The 20458-nt window shown below is 48.5% G+C and overlaps 1 protein-coding gene across 3 annotated transcripts; it reads right to left on the bottom strand.

Moving 5' to 3' along the window:
• Positions 1-143: 143 nt before the first annotated feature.
• On the bottom strand, positions 144-20106 carry NCOA4 (nuclear receptor coactivator 4). 3 transcript variants are annotated; one of them, XM_040970348.1, is made up of 10 exons: positions 19984-20106; positions 8502-8656; positions 6344-6484; positions 6086-6174; positions 5450-5558; positions 4854-4943; positions 4243-4386; positions 2286-3299; positions 1795-1908; positions 144-1556 (listed from the first exon to the last, which is right to left on the bottom strand). In XM_040970348.1, exons 2-10 carry the CDS (start codon positions 8640-8642, stop codon positions 1551-1553), a joined length of 1848 nt encoding a protein of 615 aa, XP_040826282.1. In that variant the 5' UTR covers positions 8643-8656; positions 19984-20106; the 3' UTR covers positions 144-1550. The 3 variants fall into 3 exon arrangements, with proteins under 3 accessions (XP_040826282.1, XP_040826280.1, XP_040826281.1); XM_040970346.1 differs by having other exon boundaries at positions 1795-1935; positions 19984-20105; XM_040970347.1 differs by lacking the exon at positions 19984-20106 and adding an exon at positions 12554-12590 and having other exon boundaries at positions 1795-1935.
• Positions 20107-20458: the final 352 nt, after the last annotated feature.

The following is a 20458-nucleotide window of genomic DNA, read 5'->3' as shown; positions in this document are numbered from 1 at the left end:
GAGAGGCCTGGGAAGTAAGGACACGTTTTTAAGACTCAAATAAAAATAGTTTGAGCTCCAGTTGTTTCTTGGCCATATTCCTAACCAGAATATTCCACACGTATATGTAACAGTTTTACAGATTCACACAGCGAGGACAACAGTGGTGGTTATGCTTTTAATGGAGAAAAATGTATCAATGCCAAAGAATGTCTTATATACTCATTAGCTCAGTGATTAAAGTCATTACATTTGGTACAGTACAATGTGTTGGATTTCAAAGAAGAGACTACACATTTTTCTGCAACCTAAGGTATTGCAAAGGCTCAAGTTGTTTTTAATACTACCTATATTGTAAAATATCCGGGGGAAATTAACAAGAGTTTTTTTAGTTGCATGTGGTGAAACTGCACAGCAATGACACTGTTGGGATCATGACAATTTTCCTAGCATTATTTCCAATAACAGGCAAGTTAGGGGGCTAAGCTATCTCAGAGATTTTTACAATCTTGTAAATCCCATGTTTGCCCCAGAGAAACATTAAAGCATGTACATGATTTTAATGTTAAGAAAATATCAAATAGTTTTCATAAAGCTTCAGTAAACACCCCAAGGCACAAGTGTTGAAGTGGCCTGTTCACTACCATGTCACTGCACTGTGGTTTTGGAGGTACAGGAACGCTGTGCTTGTGGGCAGAGGGCATCGACTATCCCTGTGGAAAAGCACCAGGTCCCACGCTCAGCTTCCACTGACACAGGCTGCACCAGTTATCCGCAGGATAGTGAGTGGTTCAAGGACTGCATTTACGGCATATTTTGCCTTTCTGCTCTTAGTGCTGGAAGATTTTAAGCATGTTGGCCTGTAGAGTATTTTCAAAGAGTGAAGACTACCCTGAAACTGGTCCTGAACAAAGAGCCTTTCTGAAAGTGCTCCTTGGTACTTCAGGAACGGGTGGAGAAATGAATAAGGGACAAGCTGACTTTCTCAAGTGAAGAAGGATCATGTAGAGCTGATAATCTAGATTAAAATGTTTGGGCAAGATTATCAATACATATCTGGTAAAGCAAACACTACCGTATTGGCAGGGCTCACTGTACTGAGAAGAGTCATTACTCGGGCCATGGACAGAAGAAATCTCACAGCAGGAGAAACATCTTGGGGCAACCCACAGGGCAGACAAGTCACCAGCTGTAGGGCAGGGGCATCAACAGATTACAGAAACATCTCACTTTTAAATGACAGCGTTTTAATGTACTTCTAGTGATAACCCAGGCTAAGCAGCCAAGGAGGCTTGTGAGGACTGTCCACCAACGTGTGCTGCATTTCTCAGGCGGGGGTCGATTAACAACACTTCTGGAAGAAGGAACTTGGCCATCTCAGTGTCAACCAGTAGCCTTTTTCCGTTACATGGGAACTTGGAATTTTAGAACTTGTTTTTCTTCACTAGTTCAAAATCAGACAGGAAAAGAACTTAAGCTCACAGTTCAGACCCAGAAACAATGATTTGGCAAGCCACACTCAGCTCATGGATGCGTGATCATCTGAGAAAGAGCTCTTGACTGTAGTCCATTCACATCTACGGAAAGAAACCCACAAGTAACAAATCACTTCAGTGGAAGCAAAGCATGTTCTCATCTTGAAACTGCCACAAGAGATCTGAAAATTCTGACATCTCCAAAGGTCATTCTGAAGCCTTATGAGCAGCCCGCCATTCCCGCCTCCCCATATCTGCAGTGGATAAAGCATTTCACATGTAAGACAATTCCACTGTGACCAGCTGTAACACTGTAAATACACTCTTGGCATAAACCTACCTGTAGAGGAGTTCGATACAACCACTTCTCTTTATCAGCCTTAAGCTGCATACAGGCAAAGAGGTCACACACTGCCGGGAGGCCATAGCGCTCAGGAGTGAAGGGCCGCTCCTTCTGCAGAGGTGAAGTGAGTAAGACTTCCTGCAGGAAGACAAGACAGGTGTGCTGCCGCATGACGGCTGGGGGGCCCCAAGGCCGGCCCCACCCATCTTCCAACTACCGACTGGAAATATCGTCAATGTCAGCTGACACCAAAGGCAGCAGAAATTCCCCAAATCATTTCCTTAGTAAAAACAAGTTGCACTTCTCTTTCCTGCAGGATTGGGGGCTTGGCAAGTGCACTCATCATTTGTTCTGAATAATCTTACGAGTTTTCCTTTCAGTTGCCAACATGACATCAAAATAAATACCTCAGCCAGATTTAGCATTTAACCTATTTAAGGATATGGCCTATTTCTAAAACCCAGACTGTTATTTTGCTGTTGGCTCACCTTAACCTTCTTCCGAAGTAGCCACTTGTCCTCTTCAGAGGCTGGCTGGCTGAGCTTCGCTACCTTCTTTCCGGGCAACACCCAGTCAGCAGTGTTGAAGGGATACGGAGAAGTGGCTGTGGGGCTTTTTAGATTCTGTTTGCCAGGTCTGTCTTCCGTAGGAGGCACTTCCCCAGGAATTCCTTCTTTGCACACAGGACTCATGAGCCACTCTGACAAGGGACTGCTCCTGATGGCCTGGAAGGAACCAGCGATTCTGGAAGGGGCCAAGGCTTTTGGTGCACTAGTTTGTTCTGTTTCTCCTTTTCTGGAAGGACAGAGCCACATACTCAAGGAATCTTTATGCTGCTCAGGTGCAGACTTGGGTTTCACAGGCACTCCGTTTTTGTCTTTCCCTTCCTTCTTTAGAAGCCACTTACACAGAGCTTCCTTCTCACAATTCTCCTCACACACACACTGCGCAAAGCTGGCACAGGGCTCGTTAGCTTTGCACACCTCTTCTACCTTATAGGGGTCCTGACGGGTCTGGACCAGCCAATCCTCAGGAACGAGGCTAGGAGTAGATAGTGGCTTCTTGGCTTCCAAGTGGTCATTCAGGCACTTGAGACTGCCCAGGTTTTCGATCTCCACGCCTTTGGGCTGGTTGCCCCCACAGTTGGTGCAGGAGCCGGGCTTGGCGAGCCAGTCGCTCACGCTGTAGGGCTCCTGGAAGGCCTGGAACAGGAGCTTCAGCTGCTCACTGGCCTCACAGCTGCCATTGCCAGGCCTCAGTGGCGTCTGTGATTCCTGGGGAGTCACCAGCCAGTCAGACAGGTCCATCTCATCTGGAGCAAGCAGCTCTCTGTCATCCACCTTTCCAAGTTCACCAGAGAACGCACTGGTGGCAGGATGGTTGTTGCACTTTGGGGAACTTGGCTTTTCCGGAATTTCTTGCTGACTCCTGAGGAGCCAGTTTTCTAAGCCCTTCAGATTACCCCAGATGTTACTGAGGAAATGGCAGGCTCTGGCAGGCGTCTACACAAAAGAACACAGTGTCAGTGCAATCAGGTCTGCATTTACTGTGCCCAGTGTTTCTAGGTGTAAACCCAAGAGGCAATGGTGTTCTGTTTAAATACTACTGAAATATGCTACATTAAAAAAACTGTTCTCTGTAGTTTGTGGAAAACAGAGATGGAAGAGACAAGCTATAACTGAAGTATCTGCAGCCTCAGTGATAGTAAGACCAGTATCTACATGAGTAAATAGAAAATGGGCAAGCAATATATGACCAAGAAAGTCGTCACAGAATCTAACATGAAAGTGAACAATCGCCTTACTCGTCAAAGGAACCCAAAACAAAAACAAAGCTGGCACTTCGCATTAAAAAAATCAGAGGAAGAAAACCTTGCAGTTTTCAAGGTTTCAGGAAGCAGGAGACCTGAATTCCCTGCTAGTGGAAAGGCGACATGACCAACTTCCTGGAAAATCAAACTGGCAGTAAGTATTGATACTCTAAAAAGGTACACTGCACTGTCACCTTGGGTGCCGTGGGGAGGCATTCATTCCTAAGGGAACTCCTCAGGAATGCACATGAGTGATTAACTACCAGAGGCTCGTGAGAGCTTTGTCTATATCTAGAAATACAGATTGAAGTTATAGCAATGAAAAATATATGCTATGGCAGATTTTGTGGAATTAAAATATATTTTATACAAGATTTACAGAATTACTTTGTGAAAGTATACCAATGCATAAAAAATTAGCATTATAAACAAAAACATTTGTCTTGTGTTCATAATAGGATTGTGGGTTTTGTTTTTTAAATATGAAGTTATTTCCTAACTTTTAACTGTAAGGAAGAGATGTCCTTAGTGTAATTAAGTATGCGTCCATATGGCAACAAAAACCAACTACTGATTGGTAACTGACCCCACCTGCTACTGTGGGTACCACAGCCATAAAGAAAGCAGCAACAAACCTGACTGTTCTCCAGGGTCGGCTTTTGACTGAGCCAGTCCTGGAGGTTGGTGCTGGGTGCATAAGGAACTTGACAGCCATTAGCAGGTTTGCTTCCAAGGAGCCAGTCACTGAGAGGAACAGCTGGGGTGCAGGATGCGGCCTTCTGTTAATCACAGAAAAGGTTGCCTTAACAAGGAAATGTCACATGCCATATACAGTCTCCCAGAGAAACGGCAGACTCTGGGTTTGCCGTGGGGCGGGCAGGTGCCTGCCTTCCCTAGTGTAAAATAAGGAGTATAGCAGAGCTCCTGGACTCCAGGATTCTCAAATCACATCGCCTTTGGAAAGAAACTGAATTACAAAGACAGTCCCAAAGAGAGAGCAATACCAGTAAGTCAGATGACCTTAATGTCCTGACTGGTTATTAATGATTACCTATAGCTATAAAATAGTTTAATTTCTACTTGACATTCAATCTCAGGAAAGTATTCAATTACACTAACTCATTACCACTAGTTTTTTTTGTTTGTTTGTTTTAGTTTTTTGCAAATAAACTGTATAAAAAGGAAAAAGAGATTTACTTAAAACCCAAAGGAACCATAAGCCAGCAGAACCATAAGCCACCTTTACCTGCTCTGGTGATGGAATCCAGCCTCTCTTTTCCAGCAAGGGTCCAGTGTTTGCTGAACTAGCATGAGCCATCAGGTGTTCAGGAATTTGCTATCAAAGCAAGGCAATCTGGTCATGTTATTCATGCTTACACACATTCACAAATTCCATGTATTATTTTTCAATTTAAAATATTACAAGAGTTGCCACTTCACTACAATACTACTTACACTATGTGACCTACAAAGCAGTTATGAAATCTGAGTCCTCTATTTACTGTACATACATATAGATGTAGCTATATCACACCAGCAATGGAGATATTATTACTTTTCATGTGCCCCAGATGAGACCACGTCTGATTCTTTATTAAAGGTCACTCAAGCCATAATTTTGTAAGAAAAATGTCAAGAGCGTTTACAGAGAAACAGGATGAGTTACAAAGACCTTCAATGAGTCAATTCCCACACCCCAAAGGTAGCAGTCTAGTACGCTATCAGCTTTATCAGGAATGAAATTTCTGAGAGCTACCAAATGCATATCTTTTTAAATCAGGCCGCCTGTGGGAGACCACAGACCACAGGCACCCTGATGCATCTTAGAGGAGCATCACTCACCATGGTCTTGAGGGACCCGAAGGTGGTGATGGTCTGGCGCAGGGAACTGGTGTCGGCCTCAAAAAGCAGGACAGTCGAGTCTTCAGGCTTAAGGGTCAAACTGCCCAGTCTGGGGAAAAATAGTGTTTTTAAAAAGACTGATTTATTTCTTGAAAGTCAGAATTACTGTAAGAGGGAGAGACAAAGGGAGATTGCCCATCTGCTGACTGTCTCCCGAAAGGCCCACCGCAGCCACAGCCGGGCTGGCCATGTGGACACAGGGGCCCGAGGACCTGGACCCTCCTCTGCTGCCCTCCTAGGCCATTAGCAGGAACTCAAACTGGTGCTCATATGGGATGCTGGCACCACAGAAGGATAGCATGCTAAGCCATCATGCTGGCCTGCAGTAAACATAAATTTTAAGGAACATTTGTTCAACATCACAACAAAAGCCCAATTACGATTTTAAATGACTTCATTTCTCTAAGAACTTCAACTACTGATGACTGGAATGAGGCAACACCAAATATACATATACATGATGATTTCAAATAGAAAACAGAGAAGGGCAATGCATGCAGTACGCCACAAAGCTATCTTTTGACAAACCAAGATTAAGGAGTCTGAAACCAAGCTTTCCAAAAAAAAGGTCTTTACCTCTCCAGACACACGGAGACTTGATTGGCTAGATCTTTGCTTTGGGTGCACTCCAGCTGATGAATGAGACAGTTGAACTGGCCCAGTAACTGCAAGAAAAAAGGATACCATTTAGTCCCAAAGACAATAAAAGCAGCAGGTGGATCCCAGCTAAGCAAACTGTGCAATTGAACTTAGTTATCCAACTGCATGGCAAGGAAGACATCCTCCGGAAATCTAAAACCAGGCTCCAACCAGTCCCAGTGCCGCGGCCCTCACCCAGTAGAGCTGCTGGGCCTGCTGCTGGAGCGTCTCCTCCTTCAGCTGATGGATGAGGTCCACCTGCTCACACAGCCACACCTCTCGGCTGCGCAGACATTCCAGGTGGCGGCTGATGCTGCTGTGGATCTGCGCTTTGACCTAGGAAGAAGACGTGCACGTTAGCTCCTCCACCGACCTGAAGCCAAAGAACCAGCGGTGAGGGTCTTCCACGTCCGGGACCACCCAGCCTTTGATTGGTAGCAGCTACAGTACATCTTCCGGGGGGGGGACATGTGTACACTCAAAACTGCGTTAGAGGATCAAGATCTGACATGCCGAAGATGATTCAAGGATCCACCAAAGTCTTACTGGACCCCAATTTTAAAGAATCCCAGGCCCTAAAACCCTCCCTCGGAATCCTTTCGTCTTCAGAGAAAGTTAATTTTGAGCACTTTATTTTCAAGAGAAACTAGAAGGTTGTGTCTTCCAGGAGATGCTGAGCCCCTCAGCTTCCCATGTAATTTGACAACCTCTCGCTTTACAGGTTTATTGGGAAAGGACAGCCAGCCTCATCTGCTCCTAAGCCACACAATGAGCAGTCCACTTAGAGTAGCCTGAATGAGCAAACTGAGGTGACTACAGAATGGACAGTTTAAATACAACGATAAACCGCATGTTTCTGGAAGCATAAGCAATGATTCAAATGGGAGCTAAATAAAAAAAAAAAAAATTCCCAAGGAGAAAAATCAAAACTGCTGTAAATTATTTCATGAGAATATGAAACTACATATTTTAAAATCTCTATTTATTTCAAAGGCAGACAGACACATAGACACAGAGTTAAGACAGAAAGCTCCAAACTCCCTGCGGCCTCACCCCTCAGATGCCCACGGTGTGGCCAGGGCCAAAGCTGAGAGCCAGAAACTCAAGGCTGGAACCCAAGAGCCTGAGTCATCCCTGCTGCTCCCAGGCTGTGCGTTAGCAGGGAAGCTGGACCAGAAACGGATAACGCACACTGAACCCAGCACTCTGACATGAAGCACAGCTGTGCTCTTACCCAGCATCCTAATCGTGCCCTGAAAACACTTTAAATTTTGTTCTGTGTAATAAATGCAGTTCTGTTTCAAAGTCAAGTTATATTTAGTTTGCATACTTGCTGAAGAATGCTAATGGGATTAACAGGTTTCACTGCGGCCTGTTGCAAAAGTCATACAGGAGAGCAATGTCACCAGCGAGCTAAGACGATGAGGGCAGCTGGAAGAGCCCTCATTTACCTGTCAGGAAGAGGTGCATGCGCACTGCTCACTCCCTCCATTGCTCTGTGCTGATGACCATGCCCGGCACAGGGGCCACATGGAAGAACCATCAAAAATCCAGTGGTTACAACATCCACACAGCCACAGCAGAAAGCCAAGTCTCATATCTGGCTCCAGCTCCTGGCTCAAGCCTCCTGCTAATACACAGAATGGTTCAAAAAATTGGGTTCCTGCCACTGTTGGGGACACCTGGTCTGAGTTCCCTGATTCCAGTGTTGGCTTGGTTCAGTCTCAGCTGTTGGAAGCATTTCAGGAGTTTAAGCATCAGAGCTGAGCTCTAGGTATCTGCCTCTCTTAACTCTAAAATAAATGATTTTTAAAAGTGCACATTGAGGGCCCGGCGGTGTGGCCTAGTGGCTAAAGTCCTCGCCTTGAACGCGCCAGGATCCCATATGGGCACCAGTTCTAATCCCGGCAGCTCCACTTCCCATCCAGCTCCCTGCCTGTGGCCCGGGAAAGCAGTCGAGTATGACCCAAAGCTTTGGGACCATGCACCCGTGTGGGAGACCCGGAAGAAGCTCCTGGATCCTGGCTTCGGATCGGCATAGCATTAGCCGTTGCGCTCACTTGGGGAGTGAATCAAAGGATGGAAGATCTTCCTCTCTGTCTCTCCTCCTCTCTGTATATCTGACTTTCCAATAAGTAAAAAAAAAAAAAAAAAAGTGCACGTCGAAAAGAATTCTACAGAGTAGGGCTTTCAACTCTTCTAGGTCTTCCTTATCATCCCTTGGGATCAAAGGCACCTAGGTGCCGGATAGCTGACCAGGACTGAGTAGACCATGCAAGATATGGGGTGCAACTTTTTGGTTGGCGTGCGGCAGCTGAGCCCAGACAAAAGAAGAGACAAGCCCGTGTCATACCTCACGCAGGTTCTCTTTGATCTGCTGTTCAGCCCGGAGAACTTCTCCGATGGCAAGCTCCAAGTCCCTCCGTGCATCACTGCACCTCACAAGAGGTTCTCGATTACTCGAGCAGCCACTCTGGTCCTGTGCAGTATTCATTCTGCTCACAGTTCCTTTAAAAGAAACAAAATGGATAATAATAAGAATTCCAAGTAGTACAATAACTATGATCTAAAACCACCTTGCGAACGCTCCTAAGTAATCATCCCAACCAGTGGACATTACCAAGTGCAGAGACTACGTCCAACCCAAGACCCGACACACAGGATACTCCGTACTACTGTCCCTCCCTTCTCTCTGCCCATTCAGTGTTGCTGCCAGTGACACTCCACATGTAAACAAGTATTTCTGAAGGAGTGCACAGGTACCTTAACAGGGACACAGACTCTGAGAAGTGAAAAGACTGTGGAGCCTAAGTTTCTAAACCACCCAGGCCTTTGAGGCATGTGCTCCCTGGAAGGCTGCGATGGAGACCAACAGCTAGGAGACCACAGTTACTTCGAAAACAGGCTGTGAACTAACAATGTAATACACAGAGTTTACAACACCACTGATAACTGCCATTGCCTCCATTCACAGGAAAGATGAAATTTCTGATTTTCTGTTTTAGGAATTTTTGATTTTGTTTAAGTTGGAAGAACACAGGTATGATTTTCACAGCTAGAGAACGCTCACACGATTCCGATACAAAGGGGGCACTTAGAGAACTGGTCTGGGCAAATGCAGAGCATTCTCTCAAGTCTATCCGAGCTGAGAAAGTAGGAAAGGCAGTATGTGTTACAGGAAGATGTCGGCAAAGCAATGAAGGGAAGCTTGACAAGAGCGGCTGGGTGCGGAGTTTCATGTTTATTCTGAAGAAGCACTGACCACTGCAGCCTGCACAGTCACCACGCCCTTACGCCAAAGTGACTTCCCTCTGGACAGTAATACACAGACACAGTATCTCTGGACAGTAAGACGGCAAGACAGCATGCTATCTTTGTGGACAAAGGGATAATAAGCTAATCGAAATACAATACAACTGACCATAAATATTTCTGACATGGTAAAGTTTGTAGAGGTGTGTCCAGTTCTTCCTAACTACTCATTTTCCTTTAAGGAAGGCATAGAAGTCAGACATTAAATTTGGAGGTAACATGGTACAGTGACAGAAAGGGATCACAAAACAATTTCTACATAAGCTGTCAGTGTCTATAAAATGTAAATGTTTTGCATAAGAGAATGAAACATTTTTAATGGAAATCCTTAATTGAAGAGTAGGGAGCTAGCAGTGTGTGAGGCCTGAGGGCAAAGCAATGCACATGCTAATTTGAGTGCTCTAACCAAAGGGTCTGCTTGGCCAGGGGCCCAATCTGTTTATTACATTTCAAACTTATTTCTGAGTTGCAGGCTGGATAAGAGGGGACTTAGAAGGGGGAAAAAGGCCTCAAAACCACACTAATCCTCCCCAGGATGAAACTCTGCTGAGTTGAGATAAGAGACACTTTTAGGAGGACAAGATTACACTTCTCAAATACCCAGCCAGCAGTCAAACAGAGGATTCAGATTTGCTCAGAAAAGGATTTGCAGTAAACATCTTAGGCAATGCAGAAAAATGTCTTAATAGCCCTGAAACCAATGGCCACAGAAAAGCCAGCTGCTGGCTGAACAGGGCTGAAGGCCTCTGGGGACAGAGCGGACTCTGACCTGGTCACATCTTCAGGAGGAGCAGCTGTGTGCCCAGGTGAAAGCTGGACAGGCACAGGGTGTGTTTCTACAGCAGAAACAAAACAGGAAGCAACTCAACAGGCTTTCTTTTCACCATCTCAGCAAAAGAGCCAAATTCAGGAACTGACAAGCTCCTACAAGACAGTGGCAGACTCGGGAAACTGAAATTTCCCCCGGTTAGCTCTATGCCCTCAGAAGGACTATCAGAAGGAAGGGCTTTTGAACTGCAGCCGGTGCTGCCGTGAATCCTAAGAAAACCATTCTCAGGCTGTCACCATCTGTGTTGAACGCCACAATGCCTGCAGTTCAAAATGCAATCGACAAAATGGAAATGCAGCTTCAAAACATCAAGAAGCGCAGAGCTGTAGTGTGGGAGACAAACTCACAAGCATTCCCAGATCCCCAAAGCAGCCTTCACCATCCAATCCCAACAACTGCACACTGTTTAGGGGAGAACATGGCACGCACAGGGGCCTGCCCCTTTATCAGCTGTGGCCAGAAGGCAGGACAAGATTAAAGCTGCTCCACTTCTAACCTAGCTTTCTGCTAACGTGTCTGGGAAAACAGTGGAAGATGGATCAAGTGCTTGGGTTCCTCACCCAGCTCGGTTATCTGCAAGAAGCTCCTGGCTCCTGACTTCACTCTGGCCCAGCCCTTGGCCGCCGTACCCATTTCTGGTGTGAAGCAGCCAGCAGATGGAAGATCTTTCTCTTCCTCTGTGTAACACTCTTCCAAATTAAAAAATAATAAACAAATAAATAAATCAGAGAGCCAAAAAAAAAAAAAAAAAAAGAACCCAGCGTATTTGGATGCTCCTAATTCTGATTTCTTGGCTGGTCTAACAACATCTTTTCACCTTGATACGCAAGAGTGGCTCCAATTTGATGTGGCCTGGGCAGGACGCTGGTCTAAAACGATGACCTCTAGTAACTACTGGAGGGTAAGAAAAACAGCACATAAGCTAGGGAAAGGGGTTCCGAGCCGAAAAGGCCTGGACTGAGAGTCTGCCCAATTCACACCTGAGGACATTAACACCAGCTCGCAGAGTTAGGACGAAGAGGTGGTGCTTTGATAAGCACTTCCCCAGTCTCTCACTATAAAGCATAACCAAAATCAAACCGTTTTTAATGGAAAAAACTCAAGAGCCTAAACACGTACATAAATCTGATACACTTTTGCCAGTTTTCTTATCTGTAAGAAGGCTGAATCAGATTGTAACTGAAAAATATTTTTAACTTTTTTCTGCAATGGATTTGTTTTTTCACTTTTAGCTTTTTATGATACAGTTCCATAGGCTCAGGGGTTTTCCCTGCTCTCCTCCTACTTCCCCTTGCCCCACTGATTGCACCTATATTATTACAACAGTATAGTCCCTCATCAACAGTCACAAGGGTGCTATAAGTGTATTCTGACACTGCAGGTACAGCAGTGAGAGAGTTCAGATCTATGTAACAGTCTCACTGGGAGCAGAGATGCTTGATCCGGAAGCAGAGACGCAGACGGTGACGGATCTCGGAATGACAGTCTCCGCTCTGCAGCTCCTCTAGCTGAGCATCTGTACATGGCCTTGTGTTTTCAGGAAGGTTGCCTTATATCAGAGAGAACCTAACTAAAAGTTTCTAATCAATAATTAAAAAAAAAATACCGAAAGTGTCCTTTTGACTTCACATCTGTAATCCAAACTACTGCTTACCACCTTCCCATAAAGGGCTGTCCTAAATGTTTGCTTTTAGGAGCAAAGTTAACAATGTGTGGTAGCCTGGTGGCCAAAGTCCTCGCCTTGCGTGCACCGGAATCCCATATGGGCACTGATTTGTATCCCGGCTGTCCACTTCCCACCCAGCTCTCTGCTTGTGACCTGGAGAAGTAGTTGAGGATGGTGCAAGGTATTGGGACCCTGAACCCACATGGGAGACCAGAGAAAGCTCCTGGCTCCTGGCTTCAGATCACCTCAGCTGCAGCCATGGCAGCCACTTGGGGAGTGAACAAGCGGACACGGGAAATCTTACTGTCTCTTCTTCTCTCTGTACATCTGCCTTTCCAATAAAATAAAGATAAATATAAATAAAAATAATAAAATAATATGAATAAAATAATATAAATAAAATATAAATTAAATAATAAATAAAAATAAAATAAATACATCTTTTTAAAAAGTGCTTTATGAAGCTTGGCTGCCTCTAGGATCCCTGATCTGGATGGGGGTGGGGGCTTAAAGAAGGGAGAGAAACACACAACCCCAACATCCCAGGCTCCTTGAAGAGGAGCTCCATAAACAATAGCCACTGTAGACAATTACACACTGCAGCTTACAGATCCAGTTCCAAAGGTCCAAGATCATGTAACAGGAGTTGAGCAATTAACCCCAAATGAAGCTAAGTCATTATCATATGGTTTAACCAAAAAATTTCCAAAGAGCTGTGACCCTCTGTGACCCACACAAACTGTAATTTGAGGTTGGAAACAACCCCAGACATGTCTCAAGTGCATCAATGAAGCCACAAAGGCCCCCACAGTCTGTTGCTTCTGAAGGGCCAGGGCTGTAAAGGCTGACTGGGGTCTAGAACTAAGACTCCCAGGGTCCAGTCCTAGGTTGTCCACCCAAGACAAACTTGATCTTCCTTTTGTGTAGTAATAAACTGTTAACTGTCAGCAGAGTTTAAAATAACCTTCTAATAGAACTTCCCTTACCTGCTGCACTCCATGTTGGTACTTACAGCTACAATGTATCAGAGCCTTGGCCTAGGCTAACTCCAAGAAAAACAAACACTGGGTCTTGGGCTAGGTTCCCAGTAACACCATACTGCCCATTCCCAACGCCAAGCAGTCAGGGCAGAGCAGAGACCCTGGGCACCGGTCTAGCATTGGCATTACAGAAAGAAGCCTGGCACCGTCTCATCACTTGTAACCTCACCTTCTAGTCTCCCAGTCTCTGCCACCTGCCCCTTCTCCCCCATAGACCTCCAGTTTGTACTTATTTACATGGTATCCAAATTACTGGTCAAAGACCAAGGTCAGTACAATTGATCCATAGGATATATAAATGCTCAACACACTAAATTCAAAATAGTAACTGGCAGTTTGGTTTTCTTTGATGAGCTAACCCCCATTAGATGTTTATACAAACTGTTAGTAAAAGAAGCCATACATTATAGTAAGTTGCAATTTACCGTAATCCTTTTATTTCACACGGTGGGCTTTTTTTTTTTTTTTTTGACACTTAAAAAAAAAGAGCAAGTCTATTTCTGAAATTCTAATTCATTACTTCAAGGATTAATAGGTCTTTCCCTGACCCGGGCAACTTGAAATTCGTTTTCAAGACAAGCAGTTTACCAGATTCAGAATCTACTTCTGTAATGCTTTAAAAGCCAAAAATAAACGTAATGTCACAACATCCGATGGGGCCTGCGGCGCTGCGAGCAACGCCTTTCCCCAGTGACTGACAACCTACCGCAGAATCCTACCTCTTAGGGACAAACGCGGCCAAGCTTTCCCAGTTCTAAGCACGCCCGCCGCACACCCAGCGCAGCGGCCCAGCTCACCCAGCGGTTCCCCAGCTTCCCCAGGGTCCCTCCCGGCGCCGCCCAGCCCATCCGGCCCGGCACAGCCCCAGCACTCACGTCCGCACCTTGGCACCTCGGCACCCCGTACCGGTGCCCAGGCATCCGCAGGCGGCTTTAAGCCGAGGCTGATGAAAGGCCACGGGAGCGCGCGCGAGGCTCCGCCCCCAGGGCCGCCGGGCACGCCCACGTGCTGCGCCCCTAACAGGCACTTTGATCCTTGCTTTAGGATCCCCTGGCTAGTCACTACAGAGCAAGGAGAAGCCGCCGTCAGAAGGCCTGCGTTGTTACTGAATGTGCCTAGCCCTAGAGTACCGCTGTCAGAGACTGGGGCTTGGCCCTGGGCTTCTTCTAGGAGTTCTGACGTCCCCTCGCCTTTGTGACACAGCTCTCCCTGCACCCAACAACAGTGTGTCAATCTCACGCACAACCACAGGGGGGTCCTCTGTCCAGCACCCTGTGTCCCACGCCCTGGGGATGCTTCTCATGCAACACACCAGGACGGAGTCCCCCCGCCCCTCCAGAGACCACACAATTCTAGGCCCTGGGACTCTCCTGTGGACATGAGGCCTAAGTGTCACAGGAGGATGTATCATGCAACATGTACCCAGAGGATGGGCTGAGAGTTGTGTAACCACAGAAATAGACCTTCACCAACCCCAACCTGTGCCTTAGTTTCCTACCTGTAGAAAGCAGGTGATAAAGAACCCAACTCAGTAACAATGACACAACCTGATTCGCATACAGGACACCCTCTGCCGCCCACTGCCCTCATGGCTCCTCTGGTTTTCCACGACAATCCTCATTGCCTATGTATCTTTTCAGGCTTGATGGTGAAGGTTACACGGCAGGGGTAGGGGAAAGGAGGGAGAGACAGCAAAAGTGCTGGCTGATCCCACAACCGCCAACCAATACTCAGGCCTGGGCCAGGCTGAAACCAGGAGCTGGGAACTCAACCTGAGTCTCCCGCATGGGTGGCAAGGGCCTAAATACCAGAGCCATCAGCACCACATCATCAGGAAGATGGATGAGAAATGGAGGTAGGACATGGGAGTGCCCCAAGCAGCAGTTTAACACACTGTACCACAACACCCACCCCTCAGGCAATTTTAAAGGTTAAAAAAAAAACCCAAAAAACCAAAAAAACACTGTCTTGCTTTTTTGCAAACAGCAAGAGTAAAGCAAAGCCACAAGAGAAGCAGCAGAGGGGAATACAAAGAGCTATCTCTCTCCGTTGAGCACCCCTAAGATTTGGGGGGAACAATTTCCTGGGATCCCAATTCAGATATTCGCTATCAAAATAACAAAACACAAGTTTCCCTGATGCCAAATCCCTCCTTGGATTACTCCTGTGAAGACAGAAATGAACAACAGAATCCAACAGCGCACCAGCATTGTGGCACAGTGGGCTAAATCGCTGTCTGTTAAGTGCCGGCTGTTCCACCTCTGGACCAGCTCATTCTAAAGCACAAACAAAAGCAGTGAAGATGGCTCAGGGACCGGGCGCCTGTCATCCACGCGGGAGAGAAGGCTGGAGTCCCAGGCTCCTGGCTTCATTCCTGACCACTGCAGTCATTTAGAGAGTGAAGTAGCAGATGGAAGATTCTTTCTCATTCCTTCTTTCTGAAACCCTTTCAGATAAATGAATTAAAAAAAAAATAGCCCCCACACTTGGCCTTTTGGCTAAGATCAAGTGTAAAAAATAGGCCACACAGCATGAATGATGAAAACAAAAATGTAATGGTACTTTGTACTTTACCAATCACTAGAAGGAGAGAATTCTCAGTCTGTTACATAACTCATATAGAGCTTTCATCTAATCTATACATCCTTTCAAAGGGCCACAATGTAAATACAACAGAAACTTGCTGGCCAGCATTTCCTTGGCCCGTGGTCTCTACCCTCTCTCTGAGGTGCTGCCCTATGCCCCAGCGCACCAAAGGCCCCAGTTACGCTCCCACTTCAGCGCCACTCAGTCAGTTTCTGAGTCGCCTGTGTTTGTTCTCAAGTGACTTATGCCAGCATTACTTATCTTAACGATGGTAACTAATCAAACATGAAAAGATTCGAGGAAAAACCCTCACAAAAATCTATGCATGGGCCTGGCGCGATAGTGTAATGGTTAAGGTCCTCGCCTTGAATGCGCCGGGATGCCATATGGGTGCCAGTTCTAACCCCGGCGGCTCCACTTCCCATTCCAGCTCCCTGCTTGTAGCTTGGGAAAGCAGTAGAGGATGACGCAAAGCCTTGGGACCCTGCACCCATGTGGGAGACCAGGAAAGGAAGTTCTTGGCTCCTGGCTTCGGATCGGGGCAGCACCAGCCACTTGGGGAGTGATTCATCAGATGGAAGATCTTCCTCTCTGTACATCTGCCTTTCCAATTAAAAAAAAAAAAAAATCTGTGCACAAGGCCAGTGGTCACGCGTCTTTTACTCCCTTAAGCTTCATTATTTCTCATTGTGTCATTATAAAATAGGTTAAAGGGAAAAAATGTATAAAGCACTGCTGCTCCCTTCTGTTTCAAGAGTTGCTATGCTCTCTCAAAACAAGACACGTGCTCACCTAAAGGGACCTCCAGCGCCCCCTGCTCGCCCACAGGACAGAGTCCACCTCTTACTAAGAGTTTCCATTTCCTGACTGAAGCCTGCCTCCGCTGCCATCTCCCAGAGTGCCCCTCCCCGACCTGGGGGCCGGCTGCTCTGTGCATAGTCCAGTCAGATCCATCTTGTCGAGTCTGACTTCCGATGTTCTCTGCCTGCAATGCTGACCCCATCTCTTTCCATGCATTTTAATTTTTCTCAAATTTATTTCTATTGGACAGATTTACAGAGAAGGAGAGACAAAGAGAAAGACCTTCCATCAGCTGGTTCACTCCCCCAAATAGCTGCAACAGCCAGCTCTGAGCCGATCCAAAGCCAGGAGTCAAGAGCTTCTTCATGGTCGCAGGTGGGTGCAGGTTCCCAAAGACAGAAACCCTTACTTCTGTCAGCTGTGTGTTGCCCCACCGAACGGTACAATTGCGCATCCTGTTCCTAGAGCACTCCGGGCTCAGTCCTAGGCCTGCAGACGCGCCTCCCGTGCATACGCCTCGCCCTAATGAGCAGCAGCTTCAGCCTGTTGCAGAATCAAGGCAAGCCAACTCCAGGAGGACAAGTTCACCTAAAAACGGCTAAGCATGCAGGACGCCCTACTTATGTCCACACTCGATGTTGAAGCAACAAAGTTAGACACACACTGAAAACCATGCCGAAATCAAAGCCTTGGCCACCCATGTTAAACAGTCTAAGAAGTGACAGGAAGAGCAATAACACGCCCTGGACACCTACAGTTCCCTCACTGAGCCCAGTGCGTTCGGCCGGTGGGCTCCCGAGGACTCCCCGGAGGATTGCCTCTCACAGGCCTGAGGAGCGAATGGAGGCGCTCAATTCCCAGGGCTCAACAGTGCTTTAGCAAATTTGGCAAACACGCTCCCCATGCGTTCCCAGCGGGGACTGGGGGAGGGGCACCTGTTAGGGTCTTCACAGGATTTGGCTACCCAAACTCGGAAGCCTGCTTAAGAACCCAAGTTTCAGGCCCGGTGGCGTGGCCTAGTGGCTAAAGTCCTTGCCTTGAACGCGCCAGGATCCCATATGGGCTCCGGTTCTAATCCCGGCAGCTCCACTTCCCATCCAGCTCCCTGCTTGTGGCCTGGGAAAGCAGTCGAGGACGGCCCAAAGCCTTGGGACCCTGCACCCACATGGGAGACACAGAAGAGGTTCCTGGTTCCCGGTTCGGATCAGCGCAGCACCGGCTGTTGCGCTCACTTGGGGAGTGAATCATCAGATGGAAGATCTTCCTCTCTGTCTCTACTCCTCTCTGTATATCTGACTTCGTAATAAAAATAAATAAATCTTCAAAAAAAAAAAAGAACCCAAGTTTCATGTCACGGGTATCTGGATGAAAATGTCAGTAGATTAAAGGTGGAGCCTTGATCCACTGGAGGAACTGAAGGCCTCTGGGCAGGGAGAGGACTGGATGAACTCTGCTGGGCTGCAGCCCCACCCTCAAGTCAGGATGGCACCATTAGGGGCCGACCTCACCCGGGTGCACCAAGAGTGCGCTTCCTCATCTCTCAGCTTCCTGGCTGGCCTTGGTTTCCCCCAGGGCCAATGGAATCCTGGACTGTGAACCCCCAAACTGTAAGCTGACAGAGATCTTCTGACCTTCTGAGAGGCTCCTAGAAGTATTTAGGTTCAAGCAACAAAAAGCTGAGTGGCACTGCTCAGTTGCCGGTGACTCATGGCCACAAAGCACTTAGAATAGTTGCAGCACACAGTGAGAGCTGCACAGGTCTTGGTCATTTTGAGGGTTTATTACTCTGTGGTATTATGACAGTGTGATGCGTAGAAACCACTGATGGCTCCTTCCAGAAAACACACCGTTCAATAAATTCTACAGCCAGCTGACTAAGTGCCTACGACGTGAGGTTCTTTTTTTAGTCTTCGTAAATGTTAAAGGTATTGTCAGCACCAGTTTAAGGAAAAAAAAAAAAAAAAAAACTCCAGCTCAGGCTTGAAGAGATGAAATAGATTAACTAGTCACATGTTTCCAAGCTGAAATGCCAAGATTTAATCACAGTCAGAGTCAGAAGCTCCGGGCCACACCATGTGTGTCAAGACTTACTCGAGGTTCAAGGCTTCATGTCCTCATCCAGCAAGTTATGGGGTGTCTAAGCTCAGCACACTGACAGTCCCTGACCACGCAACGGCGACCTTGGCCGTCAGAGGGGCTACGATCTCAATGACTCACCAAGGACAGGGTGGACAGTAACCGATGACATGGAGGAAGGGACAGAGTTACCCATCACCCTCCCACGTGGCTCAAAGACGCCCCCCAAAGTGTTAACAGGCACCCCATGAAGGAAGGCACTGGGAAATGCTAAGAGGCACTCCTGGAAGGGACCAGGAGTGGCCATTCCACAGGAGAGCCACCTGCCTGCCCCAAGGGCATGCCCTACAGATTTAGCCATACATGGTCATAAAACGTTCAGTGCCCACATTTTTTTTTTCTCCCCAGCGACCCAAGGACAAAGAGGAGTGACGGAGGAAGGAGAAGCAGAATGTCAGGGTCGGAACAGCCACTGTGCTAGACTCTGGATCTCTCAGACTTCCACCACCAAATGTGCAAGCTAGCAGTCTTGGAAAGAGCAACGCCAGCAGCCTGCCCGGCGCCCTAAGGCAGAAAAGGGAAGCTCCGTCCGAGCCCAGCAGGTGGACAGATGCGGGCTGGGAGCCCCTCACAGCAGGCCGTGACGAGGGGCACCCCAGCCCTGTCCTTGGAGCTGCTCCGGGCCCCGCGCCACACTCCCGGGACCCAGAGCTGTTTATGTAACTCCGCTGGCTGCTGCCTCGGGGGCTGCAAGGAGCCCCGGCACACGCGGGCCCTGGGCCCTGGAGAAAACATTCCGGGAGTGAGCGAGCACGCCCTGCTTTCCGCCACATCACAAGCTTGGGCGTGAACACGCGTGTGCACACAGCCGGGAGGGGCCGGGCCCTCAGGGCCAGCTGGTTTGCAAGGAGGCCGGGCCGGGGAGGGAGGACAGGGCAGGGCAGGGGCCAGAGGACAGCCCAGGGCAGGCACGAGCGGAGAGCCGGGGATGGAGAGATGCCCGGACCGAGGACGCAGGGCAGCTCGGGCCGGGGACGGAGGAAAGCCCAAGGCAGGCACGAGCGGAGAGTCGGGGATGGAGGCCGGGCCGGGCCGGGCCGGGCCGGGGACAGAGGGATGCCCGGGCCGGTAGGGAGGCAGGACAGTCCCGGGTCGGGGTGGACGGAGGGCCTGGGAGAGGGAGGGCGGCCCGGGCCTGGCGAGCGGAGATCCGGGGACAGGGATGCCGGGGCCGGGGCGAGCGGAGATCCGGGGACAGGGATGCCGGGGCCGGGGCGAGCGGAGCCGGGGAGGCAGGATAGTCCCGGGTCGGGGTGGACCGAGGGCCTGGGAGAGGGAGGGCGGCCCGGGCCTGGCGAGCGGAGATCCGGGGACAGGGATGCCGGGGCCGGGGCGAGCGGAGCCGGGGAGGCAGGACAGGCCCGGGCCGGCGGGGAGGTGGACTGTGGGCCGGGGTCAGCCCCGGCCGGCCTGCCCGCGGCCCCCGCGCCTCCCGGCCTCCCGCGCCGGCCGCTCCCGGTCCTACCTGGTCCGACGGCCTCTCCCGCAGATCCGATCCAGGAACTCGGCTTGACCCGGCGTCTTCACACACACTAGCCCAGGCCGCAGACAGGCTTCTCGCGAGAACACCACCTTCCTCCCTCGCCGCTCGCCACTCTTCTGACACTCTCGCGAGAGCTCTCCGCCAGACGCCCTCGGCCGCCCCCTAGAGGGTCCGAGGCGCAAGTGCGCGCTCTTCGCCTGTCCTGGACGTCCTAGGAATCCTCCGTGAATATAAACATCGAGGTGTTTGGGGGTTTGCTTCTGAAAACAGATGCTGCTCTAAGCCACGATCTCAAGTGGTTCTGGAATGTCCTCACAGAATTTCGTATCCGGATACAAAATCAATATGGGAACACACGGGAGGAGGGCGGTTATTGTGTAATTCACTTGCTTGCGTTGAATTCCTACAGCCAGAAAACAGGGTGGAGTTTGCCGTTGGCTGGAGAAAGTTGTGCATG

The sequence above is a fragment of the Ochotona curzoniae genome, unplaced genomic scaffold, assembly GCF_017591425.1.
Source record: "Ochotona curzoniae isolate NIBS_2020 unplaced genomic scaffold, NIBS_Ocur_1.0 scaffold_4763, whole genome shotgun sequence".
NCBI lineage: Eukaryota > Metazoa > Chordata > Mammalia > Lagomorpha > Ochotonidae > Ochotona > Ochotona curzoniae.
The sequence above is the reverse complement of the archived record's forward strand: the minus strand, read 5'-3'. Positions and strand labels throughout refer to the sequence as shown.